The 14,018-nt window shown below is 46.2% G+C and overlaps 1 protein-coding gene across 1 annotated transcript; it reads right to left on the bottom strand.

The window, feature by feature from the left end:
• Window positions 1-4,487: 4,487 nt before the first annotated feature.
• Window positions 4,488-13,159, bottom strand: CXCL14 (C-X-C motif chemokine ligand 14). The gene is made up of 4 exons (XM_010399848.2): window positions 12,672-13,159; window positions 11,710-11,815; window positions 7,167-7,277; window positions 4,488-5,637 (listed from the first exon to the last, which is right to left on the bottom strand). Exons 1-4 carry the CDS (start codon window positions 12,733-12,735, stop codon window positions 5,622-5,624), a joined length of 297 nt encoding a protein of 98 aa, XP_010398150.1. The 5' UTR covers window positions 12,736-13,159; the 3' UTR covers window positions 4,488-5,621.
• Between the last annotated feature and the right edge of the window lie 859 nt (window positions 13,160-14,018).

The following is a 14,018-nucleotide window of genomic DNA, read 5'->3' as shown; positions in this document are numbered from 1 at the left end:
CCAGGTGTTCTCTTTTCCCTTAGTGTACATGTTCCAAATTGACAGGATAATACGACTGTGTGCATCTCTAAACAGGCTTCCCCATACACAGCTGCTTTGCTATTTTTTTATTATTTTTTGGGTTGTTTTCTTTTAAAAAAAATTTTCTTTGGAGATGTTTCCTAAACCAGATGCAACAGTTGAAGCTTTTCTTGCAGAGCTGCGGAAGAGCACTCCCAGCAACAGAAGCACAATGAGCAGGCTCCAAACTGATTTATAATGCAGACAGCTGTGAGGCGTCCCCCGGCTGACTGAGAAGGTTTTTGGTCGCCACTAGATGTCCTTTCAGCCCTGCTTTCCCCACTGCTCCTTCAGAAGTGATCTGGGCTGCGATCGGATGGCCATGGCCAAGCAGCTGCTGGACACCAAAGTGCTGGTGAGAGAAAGGAAGAGACCTGAATCCCAGGCTGCTGGGGTCTCCCAACCATCCTTTTGATCTCACAAGGCTTCATCTCAAGTAGTGCTGGCTCATAGAAACGCTCAAAACCCAACTTCTGGATCTGGACTGGATATTAAATACTTTAATACCGCTAGCATGACTCAGAGACTGTTACTGTAGTTCTGGTGGTCAGCAGAGGTGATGGCCAAGGAAGGTAAAAAGGATGGTGACCCCATTTTATGCAGGTGTTCAGCTTTCTCTCTATGAAATGGTAGCTCAAATACCTTTGTGGGTATATTCCACAGAGATGCAGGTATGTGTTGTCAGAAAGCACAGCCAACAGTTTGTGACATTTTCCAAGTTGCCTGGATGCCCAGGATTTTGCAAACAATTAATATTTCTGTAAGGTGCATATTGATATCTATGAGCACTGGTGGTCACTCTGAGCACCTGGAGCTGCTTGCAAATGCAGCTGCATCCACCGTCTCTCTCAGGCAATGGCAATGCCTGTTGCCATTCTGGGTAAAGGAATTAGAGGAAATCTTTGCCAGAAAATACGCGCTGTTTACAAGGATATCTGGAGGCTCAAGGGGTGCAGCATTTCTAGGCAAACCAAAGAACTTCCAGGAAACACTTGGCTCTTTGTGGTTTAGGATCAGAGGGAAATCAATGACTAATGGACACAGAGTTTCTGATAGAGCAAACACAGAGTTAGTGAGTGCTGCAAACAGCAGTCCTCAAAAATACCTATATTTCCAGTTGTGGCCATGCACACCCCAACCCACTGAAGGGAACAAACTGAACAACAAATCCCAGCACGAGTGCCAGGCATGGAAGATCTACAGACTGCCCTGGCATGAACTTGGTGCAGACAGGGCTTTCAAGATGGGCTGTCCATCTTCCTGGATCTCAAGCCCAAACTCAGCCCAAACCATCTTATCTTTTCCCAAAGGTGCTGCACAACCAGGAGTGAGGTCTCCAGATGCTGGGCACATCTGGATTTCAGTCCTTCAATCTTGAAAACTAGCTTTGGAGGAAAAAATACCCCAAATGTGACTAGAGCTTCATTTGACTTAAGGGGAAGTGTGTTTTGGAGAGTGCAAGCTCTGTCTGGGCTTATATAAAACCTGTTAAATAATGTCAGGTTGCACAGAGGCCCTTTACCCTTGAACAGGCACAACTCCCTGGCTCTGGATCCCAGTGGGATGGTGAATCCTGCGGATGGTGGCTTTTTTATTCACATTTGTTCCTATTCTCTACAAATATGGGCCCAGAAGGGATCCAACTTTGCTGTTTAATTAGCTCGGAGAGCATTTGTGTTGCTGTAACTCTGCCTTCGACTTCCCACTCAGGTCTCAGGGGTGGCCAGTGCAAACCCCCAGCCCCAACAATGACTTTACCATCAATCCCCATGTTTGCTCCCACAGCCCTGCTAAAACTTTGTTGGTGTGGAACCAGCACTTCCACCACATGGACATGGTCAGGAAAGGTCCCCATGTGTGTAACAATCTGGTGTGGCCTCGTGCCTTGATTTAGGGAGCCTGGGGGAGCTGGGGCACAGCAGGACCTGCTGAGAGCCATCTCACACAGACCACCAAGCAACCATTGTTTCTTAATAAACTTTTTTGGCCATTGCTGACCTAGACCATATATGAGCAAGTGAAAAGCAAGTGGTGAAAGGCTCTGTGTAACATTACTAATCCCACATAGTGCTCTCGCTGAAAAGGCCAGGCAGGTCTCCCTGCTATTGTGTCCTCTCACTGCAGCTGCTTGGGTGACCCCTGCGCCTTCATTAAAATAAAATCTAATAGCACTGTTTTGGAATGGGTGCAGCCTGCGGGTACCCAATGCCCAGGGGAAGGATGGGGTGTGTGGGCAGGTCTCCTGCGCAGGGCTTGGTGTTCCTGCAGAGTGCCAGGGAGCAGATTTGCAGGCTGGATGAGGAAAGCAGTTGCCTCCTGCCCTTCTTGGAGGCTCTGGGATGGGTTCACACACTTGTGGTGCAGCACTGGTGCTCAGGTAAAGGAACTGTGGGGTCTGCATGTCCTGGTCCTGTACCCCAGGATGAAGTGAGGCTCCTGCTTCCCCTGCAACTGTTCAGGCTCTTGGGAAGGTAAATTGGTAACTGAGGAGCAGTCAGGGCCGGCTGGTGTGTGCTCAGACCATACTTCAGCTGCTTCATTTTTGATCTCCGAGCACAAGTGTATGGTCTGCATATGAGGGAGGCTGGACTGAAGGGTCTCCTGTGGCTTCACAACCTGAAATCTGCTGGGGAAAACAAAACCAAACCTTAAGATTGCTGCCAAATCTTGGTGGAGGAGGTACCTACATATACATATGTATATTATATTTATTTAAATGTTTTAGCAGACATGTTTTGGTCTGAAAGAAAGTGGCTGATGCTTTGTGTGTGGCTGTTACCTTCTGATGCAGTATTTCCCTTTACAACTGCATATCAGGGACAGCAAGGGATTCTTTTCTTGTTCCTGGAAAATTAACAACCCTGCCTGGAGATCCAGGCTTACAGACTTGGGAAAACCAGCTCAGAGTCTGTTTTTTCTCTTTAGGTTTTCAATTCTTGTTTCTGAGAGTTGTTTTATTCAAAGGATTTTAGGTTAAAGGAAATACAAGTATTGAACCAAGCAATTTTTGGTTGGTTTTGTTTGTTTGTTTTTAAATTGGTTTGTGATTTTTGTTGTTTTGGGTGGTATATTTTTTGCCTCCCATTCCGGTAAGTGGAAAAAAATTGCAATTTGTTTCCTCTGTGCTTAGTTAGTTTTTGTTGGTGCTGGTGGTTTTGATCTGGCAGATGAACCCAGAGCTAAGACATTTGTACATGCTCTGCCCTGCGAGGTATGAGTCAGTGAGTCCTGTGCTTGGGCAGTCAGAGCTGTGCACACCATTCCTCTTATGCAATCCTATCAATATTTCCCAGGAAATACATTGCCCAGTAGTCACTAAATAAGCTGAAACCTTTTTTGAAGTCTGCCGCCCTGTTGAAATCAAATCTTCTCAAGGAAAAACTACTGGTTTTGTTAAAATGTGACTCAAGGAAGGATAGAGGCAGCTTGGCTCTATCACAGGTCTGGGTTTGCCCAGAGGTTGGGTTCAGATGGTCAGCCAGAAACAGGCCCTTTTGTTGATATCCCCAGAGAATTAATTTCTTAAATACCCTGGGATATTTATCAAGATTTTTACTCATAGGTATCTGAAGCTTGAGCTTTGCCCTTGTGCAGAATAGGAAACTTATTTTACATCCTCTTTCTCCTCCAGCTCTGCCAGGTGGTTATCCCAGTAATTGAGGCTATATATATATACACATAATGTTTATATTTTCTTTTCCTATTTTGTCTGTCTGAACGAAAGGAAACCCTTGAGCTGAGGCCAGGTATTGCTCTGGTTCTGCAGGATAAGATTGTTGTCACTGAGCTGGTGCCGATGCCGGGAGCAGCCCCATGTGCAGCTGCCCTTGCACAGCTGGGAGCAGGCAGAAAGGCCAGCGGTGCTGTTCAGGGAACACCAGGAGCTTTTAATGCCTTTAAACTCTTGCTGGCCTTACTGTTCCAAGCTGTTGCTTTCCTTTTATCTGGGGAGTGATGTAGGAGCCTTGCTGGGTGCAAAATCTCTCCCTGTGGGCGAGGGCAGAAACTGGGCAGGAAGAGGAGGTGGTAGCTCACAGGTTTTTGTTGCCTGACTTTTGTTGTACAACTGTCCCTAATCTAACCCAGATCTTGTCCAAACTGCTTTTTATGTGGTTTTATATGAATTGAAGTTGTTGATTTATGTCTACTTAACGCAACACTAGACCAGTGGTTACAGGTGAATGGATCACCCTTCTTTATGTCACAGCATTCCTCAGTGTTTGGCTAAAGTCCAAATCCTAAAATGAGAAAGGAAGGTAAATTGTACTGGAATAATGTTTTCTAATTCCAGTATCATCAAGATGTCCTATTTCTAATCAGCTTCTCTGACCTACTGTTTTCCTCCCCAAACCAATTCAGCTACCAAGTGATTGAAAGTAGCAGGAGTTCTCTGATGGCTTAAGGAAATTTACAAGCAATTGTCAAATTTTTTAAATATTTTTTTAATTATTTTTTTTCATTTGTCTTAGAAAGAAATATGAAATCTGCATGCAACCTTCTAAATATTTCAAACATTTAAATAGCATATGATAATTTAGCAGTACAGTACATTATACAACGAGATAATATAGGGAGACTTCCTATAGTATATTTACAAATGAAAAGGTAGTTTTGTTATATTAAAAAGAGGAATGCACTGCTTAACATTGAAGTATTACATTCAAAATAATGAATATGTTGTATTGTGACTAAAACATACATAGGTATTTATATGTTTGCCCTATCGTATTTTTCATAAAAAGGTACCTTTTAAAGGCTTTTTGTTCTTGTTGCTACAAATCTAGGAAAACATACACAATAGTCTTGAAGCTTAAGATGTCTCAGTACTGAAGCCACATACTTTCTGTAAATGCTTCAGGTGGAAAAAAAATAAACATTTTCTTAGTAATAAAAATGACCTAGGAATGCCTTCTAATGCATGAGAGGTTAAATGGGAGATACAGGACGCTTTGCCTTGCAGCAAGACCTCAAGTCCATTAAAGAAGAGGTACACAAGTGATGCTCACGCTCATTTGACGAGCTGCTGAGGGACCTCACTTCTGCAGGTACAGCCACGACATTTTAGAGGCATCTTCCCCAGCAAACTCGTCTTTGGTCCCTGGTCTGCCTGACTGAGGTGGAGGCTGCAAACATGAGCAGCAACCCCAGCCCCGAAGCATTCCCACTGCCAGAGGTGAGGGCCATGGCTGTGCGACACCGTCACAAACAGTTCTCTTTGCTAGTGAGCTTATAAAGCTCGATTGCAATCATAGTGAAGTATGAATGAATAATAATTAAAACCAAAAAAAAATCCCAAAAGAACTTCTTTAAAACGAAAAGCATGTGTTTTCCTAATTTCAGTACAGAGCAGACAGGTATGAAATGAGAAGTGCAACAGATACTTGAGAAATCTGGAAGCCTTTTGCACACGGCTATAAAATGTAAAAACTGACCCTTGGTAAAAAGTGCTTTATAATAATATAGAATTTGTGTCTTATGTCTGCGAGAGAGAAATAATCTTCTGTTGAGCCCAGTCCTATGCCAGCCAAGGGAGTCCACTCCATTCCATGTACCACTTTCTCTTATTCTTCATAAACCCTAAACAAAAGAAGAGCCAAGAGCAGGGTGTTTAAACTAGGAATTAAAAAACTCAATTTCAAATAACAATAATAATAAGAATAAAAATACATCATAAACAACCCAAAAATAATAAAACCCCAAGAATCAGATTTTTAGCCTGTGCCTAAGTAATTTGGAAAGTAAGTTATTGACTTCAGCAGTCACCAGACTGCTCCCTCTATCCATAAAGCATCTGGGAGGAGTGTTGGACTTTGACACTATCACATCTTGGAGGCATGTTGGAAGTAACACACTCTGCCACAATTATCTGGATAAATAACATGAAGAAATCCACATCTGCTATTTAGCTTTAAATGCTGGAAAATCCCTATCTCATATACAAATGTTGAAGCTTATAATGAGCTGTATATAGACAAGAAGTTCACAATATCTGTTGTTTGCAATAATGACTCTATTTCATTTTTCTATATTATTTCCTGACAGCACAACTTGATGGGCTTGTCTGTCTGTGTGTTTCATGAGGGCACAAGCCTGGGGCTGAGCAACCTTTGTCATCTTAATGATGGCCTTATGTAAAAAAAAAAACCCAAAAAACCAGGGGAAGAGTGAAAATATGTGGTTATGCAATAGCCAGGGCTTCCCCACGTGCTCTGTTTGTGAAGCAGATGCAGCGAGCTGGCAGGAATTCGGGGAGATGGCCAGGGGCTTGCTGTGCCCTGGCATTGCCTGAGGCACCACCAAGACTCTGCTGGGGATCACTGGCACCCTTGGGCCTGCAGAGAGAGGAGCCTGCTGCTCCCTAGCCTTACTTGAGCTCACTTTTGGGAACCAAATTCCCCACCAGATGAGGAGGATGAGGGTTTGATGAACCTGTACTGTGTGTGGAGGCTCTTTCTTGGCCATGGCTGGAGATGTGGCAGGAACTGGGCAGCTCCCCTTAATTACAGATGGGTACATCACCACTGGACATTAGGAATTCACATCTCACTCTCTGTCTTCTGTCTATGACTTAGAAAAAAACCCAACCCTTTTTACAAGGGAGAAGCTGTCAGAGATTTTTTTCAGAAAACTACAATTTTTCTGGGAATGATACACTAGTTAAAATTGGCAAATATCTGCATCATCAAGTATTGATGATGTTGAGGTGGTGTGATTGAAGTGTGGGACATCCCATCTCTCCTGACTGCTTTTCTTGTGACTGTGTGAAAGTAGTTTAGCTTTTCATCTTGTATTTTTACCCGTAGAAGGGAGGTGAGTGTATGTAAATAACTGAGAATGTCAGCTGATGAATATTTTTACCAAAAATAATTACTATTTATAGTCAGAACAGCCTAATGCCAAAATAGAAGCGAGAATTGCATGTGGCAGGAAAGAATTAATATCAAGAACATCCATTTAAAATCGTAACGCTGGTGATGAAATACATCCTCTGTGCTGGATGGAGCATTTGCTAGCGTGTGCATTTTCCTGCCTTTTCTATGTCTGAATGCTGCTGGTTGCCTGACTGCCTCCAAGATCCTTCACCCGTTCAGCAAACTGGCCCTTACCTGCCTTTCTCCTTCCATACTCGGTACCACTTGAGCAGCCTCACGGTGTTCTGGCGCTTGGGGTTGAGGCAGTGCTGCTGCTCCCCCCTCACCCGTGTCCACAGCGTCACACTGCAAGGCAAGGGGACAGGTCATGGAGGCACAGGAATACCCCCCTGTTCCCACTCCAGTCCATGCCAGAGTGGGCCAGGGGGCTCTCACCCAGTGGAGCAGGGTAAGGGTTTTCCAGCTCTGTTCTTTACGGCAGATGTGTTGAGTTTACTGGGATAAGGTCAGATCAGCTGTTCTCCCTCAGTGCAGGGCATCGAGGCTGTAGCAGATGAAGCTGTACCCACTGGTTTTAATCAGTGGGTTTGCTCTGCCTATCTGTTAGATATCATCTTTGGAGCCTAATCTGTAATTTAATTAGGACTCATTCAGGCAACCACAAGGACTTGGCATAAAGAGATAGTTCTGATACACTCAACAATACTTCATCCAAGAGAAATTATCAGTACTGTTTCATTGATTTTTTTTTTTTTCTTAATTCTGTAATATTTTAAATACTTGCACGTGGCAGAGTGCTTGTGTGCTCAACAAGCACTCTGCAATCAGCGAGCCTCAGCATCAGCCCTGGGGGCTTCAGCCTCCTCTGATCCCCACTTGATCCTGCTCTCCTTGCTGCTTTGGTGTCCCCTTATTGTCAGGACCAAGCGTGCAGGGAGCCAAAACATGGCAAAAGTCTTTTCATCATTTGAGGTTACCTCCTGGAGGGCTCAGTGAGGCTGCCTCAGTTGGTCACCTCAGCTGAGGTGACATGAGGGATCTGGGTCCCAACAGGATGGCTTTCCAGAAACATCAAGACTGCCCCACTTTTGTGGGCTCAAAATTGAACAGTTTTCTGGTTTTCTTATTAATTTTGTGATTTAAAAAACCCCAGACAACATCCAGAAACCAACCCACAATGAAAATTTGTATTAGAATTATTAATTTTCTGGAAATACCATCCACAACAGGGATGGTTTAACATAACAGTCGTTGCTTTAACTAAAACCCTAAAATGGAATTCATTAAATGTTGCTAGAGACATGAGTATAATGATGGCAGAAACCCAGAAATACCTGTGTATACTGAAGGTCTTCTTTTATGGTTTGGTTCAGAAAGCAAGACAAAATGCCTTGCAGACTTTCCCAGCTCACCCTCCTGGTGCCTCACAAATTAAAACATGTTGCCTTCATGAACTGAACTAAGGGTCTCAGCATGATTCCAATTTCCAGGTTTTACAAGGTGTTCAAATAGGTCTTTCTGTTCAATTAACCTTCCTCCCCACTCCCCTTTTCTGCTCCATCTCCAGCTACAGTCACAAAATTTGCGGTGTAATTTCCAGGTTGTTTTCTGGCAGGATGTGGACTTTTCCCCAATGCATGGGAAAGCAGTGAAAGCCTCAAAGAGCCTTGAATGGCTGCAGGCATCAGAAAGGGAAGGATCAGTGCTAAAAACTATGGACTACCTCTGTTCTAAGGGTGTTCTCAGCCAACTCCTCTGAGAGCAGTATGGGCTCGAGAAGGGGAGTTTTCCTGTAGCTTTGAATGGGGGTGATACGAGTTTTAAGGGATTCGAGAGAGGAGCAAGGTTTCCCCATGCACCTCCCCAGCTGTGCCATCTGCACTGGCTGACCCAGATCTTGGCTTGGGTTTCTCTTCTGACAGACCATAGAGGATATTTCCAGAAAGTGATGGACAAGCTGAGTTGCGGGAGGAGAGGAGCAGGAACACCTCTGAAAAGCAGCAAGCCCTACATTTGCACCAGAAGCAGTGAAGTCTGGATTTACCAGAGCCTGCAGTCTGAGCAGGAAGCGATCCATGATTTGCCTCTCAGGTGAACTGGCTCTGTCCTCAGGCTGAGATGCATTGCTTTGACATCACATGTAAGTTTTCTGCTTTGGTTCTGGAGAATGGACAGGAGAAATGTTCCCAAGGCAGCCCCATGGTCTTCTGCAGTTCTCACACAGTCCCTGATGGGTGCAGGGTTGGGTGGCAGTGTGTTTGGGCACCCTGAGATGACCTGGACCTGCTTTTGAGGATGCTGGTCTGACATGTAATGGAATGTGCCTAAGAGGTGCTGTGGGAGCTTCTACCTGAGTGAGGAGTTGCCTGGATGGGCTGCAAGAAGAGGTTGAGAGAGATGGAGAAGGGATGAAGCACCAGAATTTACACCCCCAGTAAGATTTCCCCAGTGGGATTTGTCCCTTAGCTGCCCAGGGCTTGGTGGCTGGAGCCCTCACCCTGGTGTCTGAGTGTCCCTGTGCCAAAATTCTCCCCTGTATGTCCATGCCTCTGGGGCTGTGATGAGCACCCCAAGTCAGTCTGTGACCCCAGCACCCTGTGCCCCCACACATCTCATCTGCAGGGATGGAGGGGCTGCACCTCTGCCTACAAATACCCTGTCTCCATGACCACAAGGATCCTGGCTCTGGTCCTTTCATCCCAGGCTGGTGTGGGAACTGCCATCAGTTTACAGCCCCTTGAGAAAGGCACTGCTGTGAGCCTATTTCCCATCAGCTCTTCTCACTCTGATCTATCCCTACTCTCTGGGACGGGGCAAAGCATGGGTGGGGGTGTTTCAGAACATTTCAGGTAGAAAGAGTTAAACTTCCCTCCTATTTTCTTCTGCTTTCTCTCATTCCAGAATACAGACAGATACACTCACAATTACTGCTAGATGTACCATGAATCTTGATAGATTTTGACTAGACTGAGGACTCAGTTTAACTGTCTCTTACCCTGTAGCACAGCTCTGCTGGGGGGTTATGGCCAAAACCTCCCTTAACTGCACCCCCCATACCTACTGCTTCTCTGTCCAACATAATTTATATCACGTTTCTGCTGTATGAGAGCTTTTAAGGAGAGCAGAGGGGACACAGCTTTGACAACTCATTTTAGATGATCACTGCAGCAACAAAAACTCAGTTGCAGGAATTTACCTCCTCTGTGCTTTGTCCAGAGACCCCTGGATCAATTGCTTCCCAGAATATTAATTTCAATGCTTTCAGTTCAGGCTGCATTAGGGTAGCTGGAAAGGCAGTGATGGCAGCGGGTTTGCCCTGCTGGCCCCACAGACACCCTCAGCAATGAGACAGCGATGGGACAGTTCTGTCCCAGGAGCTGCTGCAAACCCTGGACAACCCTCAGCCTTGAATAGTATTGCTCAACATCTGCCCTAGCAGGCTGGCAAAGCAACTGCTCATACACAGCATTTCAGCTTTCCCAGATTTCTGATTGGAAGTAAAACGTTGCATTAATGAGATTTATTTCATACCCCCTGGTCACCATCTGCTTTTGGGCAAATAACTGGAGTGGGATGCGAAGAGTTAATGTTTTTCTATGACATCATTTTACTACTGAAGGGTCAAAGCAAACAGTAAAGCTGTGAGGAGCTGATTCAGGCAGGGTTGTTCTGCAAGAATTTTTCTGTTCAGGTCACCATCAACTTGTTTGGGCTCCAAAGAAGTGGGTCTGATTGTTCACAGTGGTGCTGCTCTAGCTCTGGAGGAAGCCTAAGGAAGCTTGATTCTCCATTCCTCCTCCACAAGCCCTCCACTGAGCCTGGCGGCCAGTTCCATGTGGGAAGTCTGTGGTATCTCCTTGTTTGCGCCAGGTGGATGGGCAAGATTCGGCCCTGTGGGCATTGCAAGGTGCTGGAGGTGGTGTGCAGCCTGCACAGATCCTGCTGTTAAGCAACTGGCAGATGTTCCATGGGGGAGCGCAATGCTGGATCAAGTCAGTCCTTGGTGTCCTGGGGCTGTGGCTGATCCTGGGACCCTTTTTCCCCTCTTAGGTGGCAGGGGGGCTTGGTGCAGTCTTTTTGGATAATCTGCCCTTCTGGTTCTTATCCAGCTGCACATACTGTTTGGATGGTGCTTTGTTGGGGAAATCTTAAGATATCCAAACAGGACAGGAAAAAAGCCAAACCCACCCATGTTTAAAATCTAAAAAATCCTCCTTTTTTTAGCCAGTCACGTCAAAAATCCCTGTACCTGCCTCAGCTTGGTTTGAGATTTCACAGCAGCATTGGTCCCGACTTGCAGGGAGACTGGGAGGAAAGCATTCTCTTACATGCTGACTAATCCCATCAGGTGAAGGGGATTGCTCTGCTACAATGCAGGTTGGGGTAACTCTTCCCTGCAGAAACCACCACAGATCAAACTCTGTTCATGTTTACTCTGCATGCTCAGAATAATTTGAGTAAATTGTTCTGAGTTTTATATCAGGCAGCTTGGAGTAGAATTTGTCCCTATTTTCACTTGAACTAATGATAATCTTTCTACTGCTACCTGTTCTGGAAATACTTATCTGATTAAAAAAAAGCATTGTGTCAAAAAATGATGCCTGGGGTTTTGGTCAGAATTGTACGGGTTTTTTTCCTCTGATGCAGCAAATGACTGTTCCTAGGAATTAGCATGCCAGGGCATGAGGAAAACAAAGAACAAAGAAGGAACTTGCAGATAAGGTGAAGCAGTTCAGCTGACAGGGAAACAGAAAGCAATAAATGAAGGAAAACTTACATAATCATCTCTTCCACGCAAAATGGGTACCTCGGTTTTATTTCCAGCTTCCGTACATTAGAGAATCTTATTTTAGGACCTTTTCTTGAACATTTGCACTTCACGCCTACAAGAGAAAGCATTTTCTCATGCGCCTGCAAAGCCTCCTGCATACCAAGCGTCCCTTCCCCTCCAGCCTGTGTGCATCCAGGAAAACTTCAGTTTGCTCTTTCAAGCCTTGGTGGGAAAAGATGAATTTTGTAATGCTGTTGAGCTTAAAAAGAGGGGTTTTTTTTCTCCTTTGGTATATCCCAGAAAAAGGTAGTGACTCTCTGGGAAATATGTTTTAGAGCATTACATATGTTCTGGGACTTTGTAAAGAGCAGATTTCTTTAAGTGCACCTGCTGTGATTAAGTATAATTGTATTTAACAAAAGGAAATGAAAGAGTCGGAACTTGCTTTAAACTGAGCAAGCAAGTGCATGTCTGGGCTACTTTCTCATTCACTCGTGTCTCACTTGGACTTTGTAGGACTTTGAGTCATTCCTCCTTTCACGGATGCTGTGGTGCAGTCGTAGCCAGACAAAAGCTGAGCATTTTTAACCATCATTTTTGTGCACAGCAGAAAACGCAGACTGTGCCACCACCTTGCATCCAGCTCTGCTCTATTTTCCCTGAAAACCACCCTCAGTTTCAAAGGAGATGTTTGAGCTCTATTCCTGAATAACGAAGAACATGGCGTGACCTGCCCCACTGCGAGCTCCTTGCCTTGCAGTGAAGACACAAACGAAGACACAACTTTATCCCGTGTATTTTACCCCTACTTCACCTTTGAACAACTTGCAGCTCCCTTACTCACAGATTCCATATATCACACCTTTCCACCGTGCAGGGGATAGCTCAGCCCAAGGCAGGGCTATCAAGACACAAGCACAAATTACAAAAGAGGTTTAAGTGGGAATAAGCAGAATAAACCACTTTACCTTCCGCGCTGGCTAAGCACATCGCGATGAAGAACAGAAGCAGAGCTGCTGTCAGGAGCTTCATTGTGAGATAGCAGGTACCCAAGGAGACGCCGGGGGGTTGATGTGTTTGTTCGCTTGGGGTTCGTCCCCCCGATCCCGCTGTCCCGGGGCTGGGTCACCAGGGAGGGGACAGCGGAGCGGCTCCCGGCGGAGCGGCTGCCCGGCGCTGCCTGCGCTCTGCCGCTGCCTTCCCTTCTCCTCCTTTAAAGCGGCTCCCGCTGCCCTCGCTCCCCGCTCATTAATATGCAGAGCAACTCCACTGCTCCCTCCGCTTCCTCAGCCCCGGCGGGGGGGGGGGACGACCGGCACCCCGGGGGGGAGCATCCCCCATCCCCGCCCCGAACATCCCGGAGGGAGCGCAGGCGATGGGGCAGCTGCTTCTGCCCCTGCCCAGCTGGGACGGTCCCCGTCAGAGGAGGTTTGCTGGGGAGGGCGATGTGTGTGTTTGTGTGAATGAGGCTGTTAGCTGGAAAACCATCCGCTTGTGAGCGTTCCAGGGATGCCCGCGCTCCGCGGAAATTCCCATGCACCTTGGAAATAAGATTTGGAGAAGTCTCACCTGGGAAGGGGTGTCACCTTTTGTCACAGACTGCCTTAAATACTATTTTTTCTAGCTTGAGTGGGCTTCTAAATCTAAAGGAAAGTTTAGTGAATGGGAGAAGATATTCCTAAAAGCATTGTTAGGTGGGTTTAGCGTGTGGAATGCTTCAGGAAGTAAGATCGGTTTAGCGTTGCTTTAATGAACACTCGAACAATATTCTGCTCCACGAAGCAGGGTAGCAACACGCAGGACTTCATGGATGCAAATACATGTTTCCCCTCCCTTGCAGAGTCTGTTTCTGATTTCTGAAACAGCTAAAAGAGCATCTTTAAATCCAGATTCCAGATTTTTGTCTAAATGAAACCGATGGAGATCAGAGTGGGGTCTAATCGCCTTCACAGCAGTGTATACCAAGCACGCCGCAGCCAAACGCCTCTGCGGGTCCCTGGTTCATCCCAGCCCCTCTCCCAGCGCACGCTGCCCGCGCTCCCCGCTCTCACACCCATCCCCGTTACTGGAACCGACCGAAACCAGCCACCCGCCAGCTCAGGCAGCGCTTGGGAAGGACTCGCCACGCACTCCCAGCTCCACTTGCATTTTAAGTTTCCCACATGGCTTCGTTCCTGCCGGCTCCCATTGGCAGCGGCCATCCCGCTGCGTTCCCGGCCCGGGTGTTGGCAGGCTGCGAGTACAGCCCTACCACACACAGGCTGCACGTTGCGCGCAGGCAGCTGCCGTGTTCCTGGCCGCGGCTCCCATGCGGG

Source organism: Corvus cornix, chromosome 13 (genome assembly GCF_000738735.6).
Source record: "Corvus cornix cornix isolate S_Up_H32 chromosome 13, ASM73873v5, whole genome shotgun sequence".
Taxonomy (NCBI): Eukaryota; Metazoa; Chordata; class Aves; order Passeriformes; family Corvidae; genus Corvus; species Corvus cornix.
The sequence above is the reverse complement of the archived record's forward strand: the minus strand, read 5'-3'. Positions and strand labels throughout refer to the sequence as shown.

Coding starts and splice junctions, on each gene's coding strand:
- CXCL14 (XM_010399848.2), bottom strand. CDS start 12,735: ATGAAGCTCCTGACAGCAGCTCTGCTTCTGTTCTTCATCGCGATGTGC. Junction 11,816..12,671: donor GTGCTTAGCCAGCGCGGAAG/GTAAAGTGGTTT, acceptor TTTCTCTTGTAG/GCGTGAAGTGCAAATGTTCA. Junction 7,278..11,709: donor TGCGTGGAAGAGATGATTAT/GTAAGTTTTCCT, acceptor CTTGCCTTGCAG/TGTGACGCTGTGGACACGGG.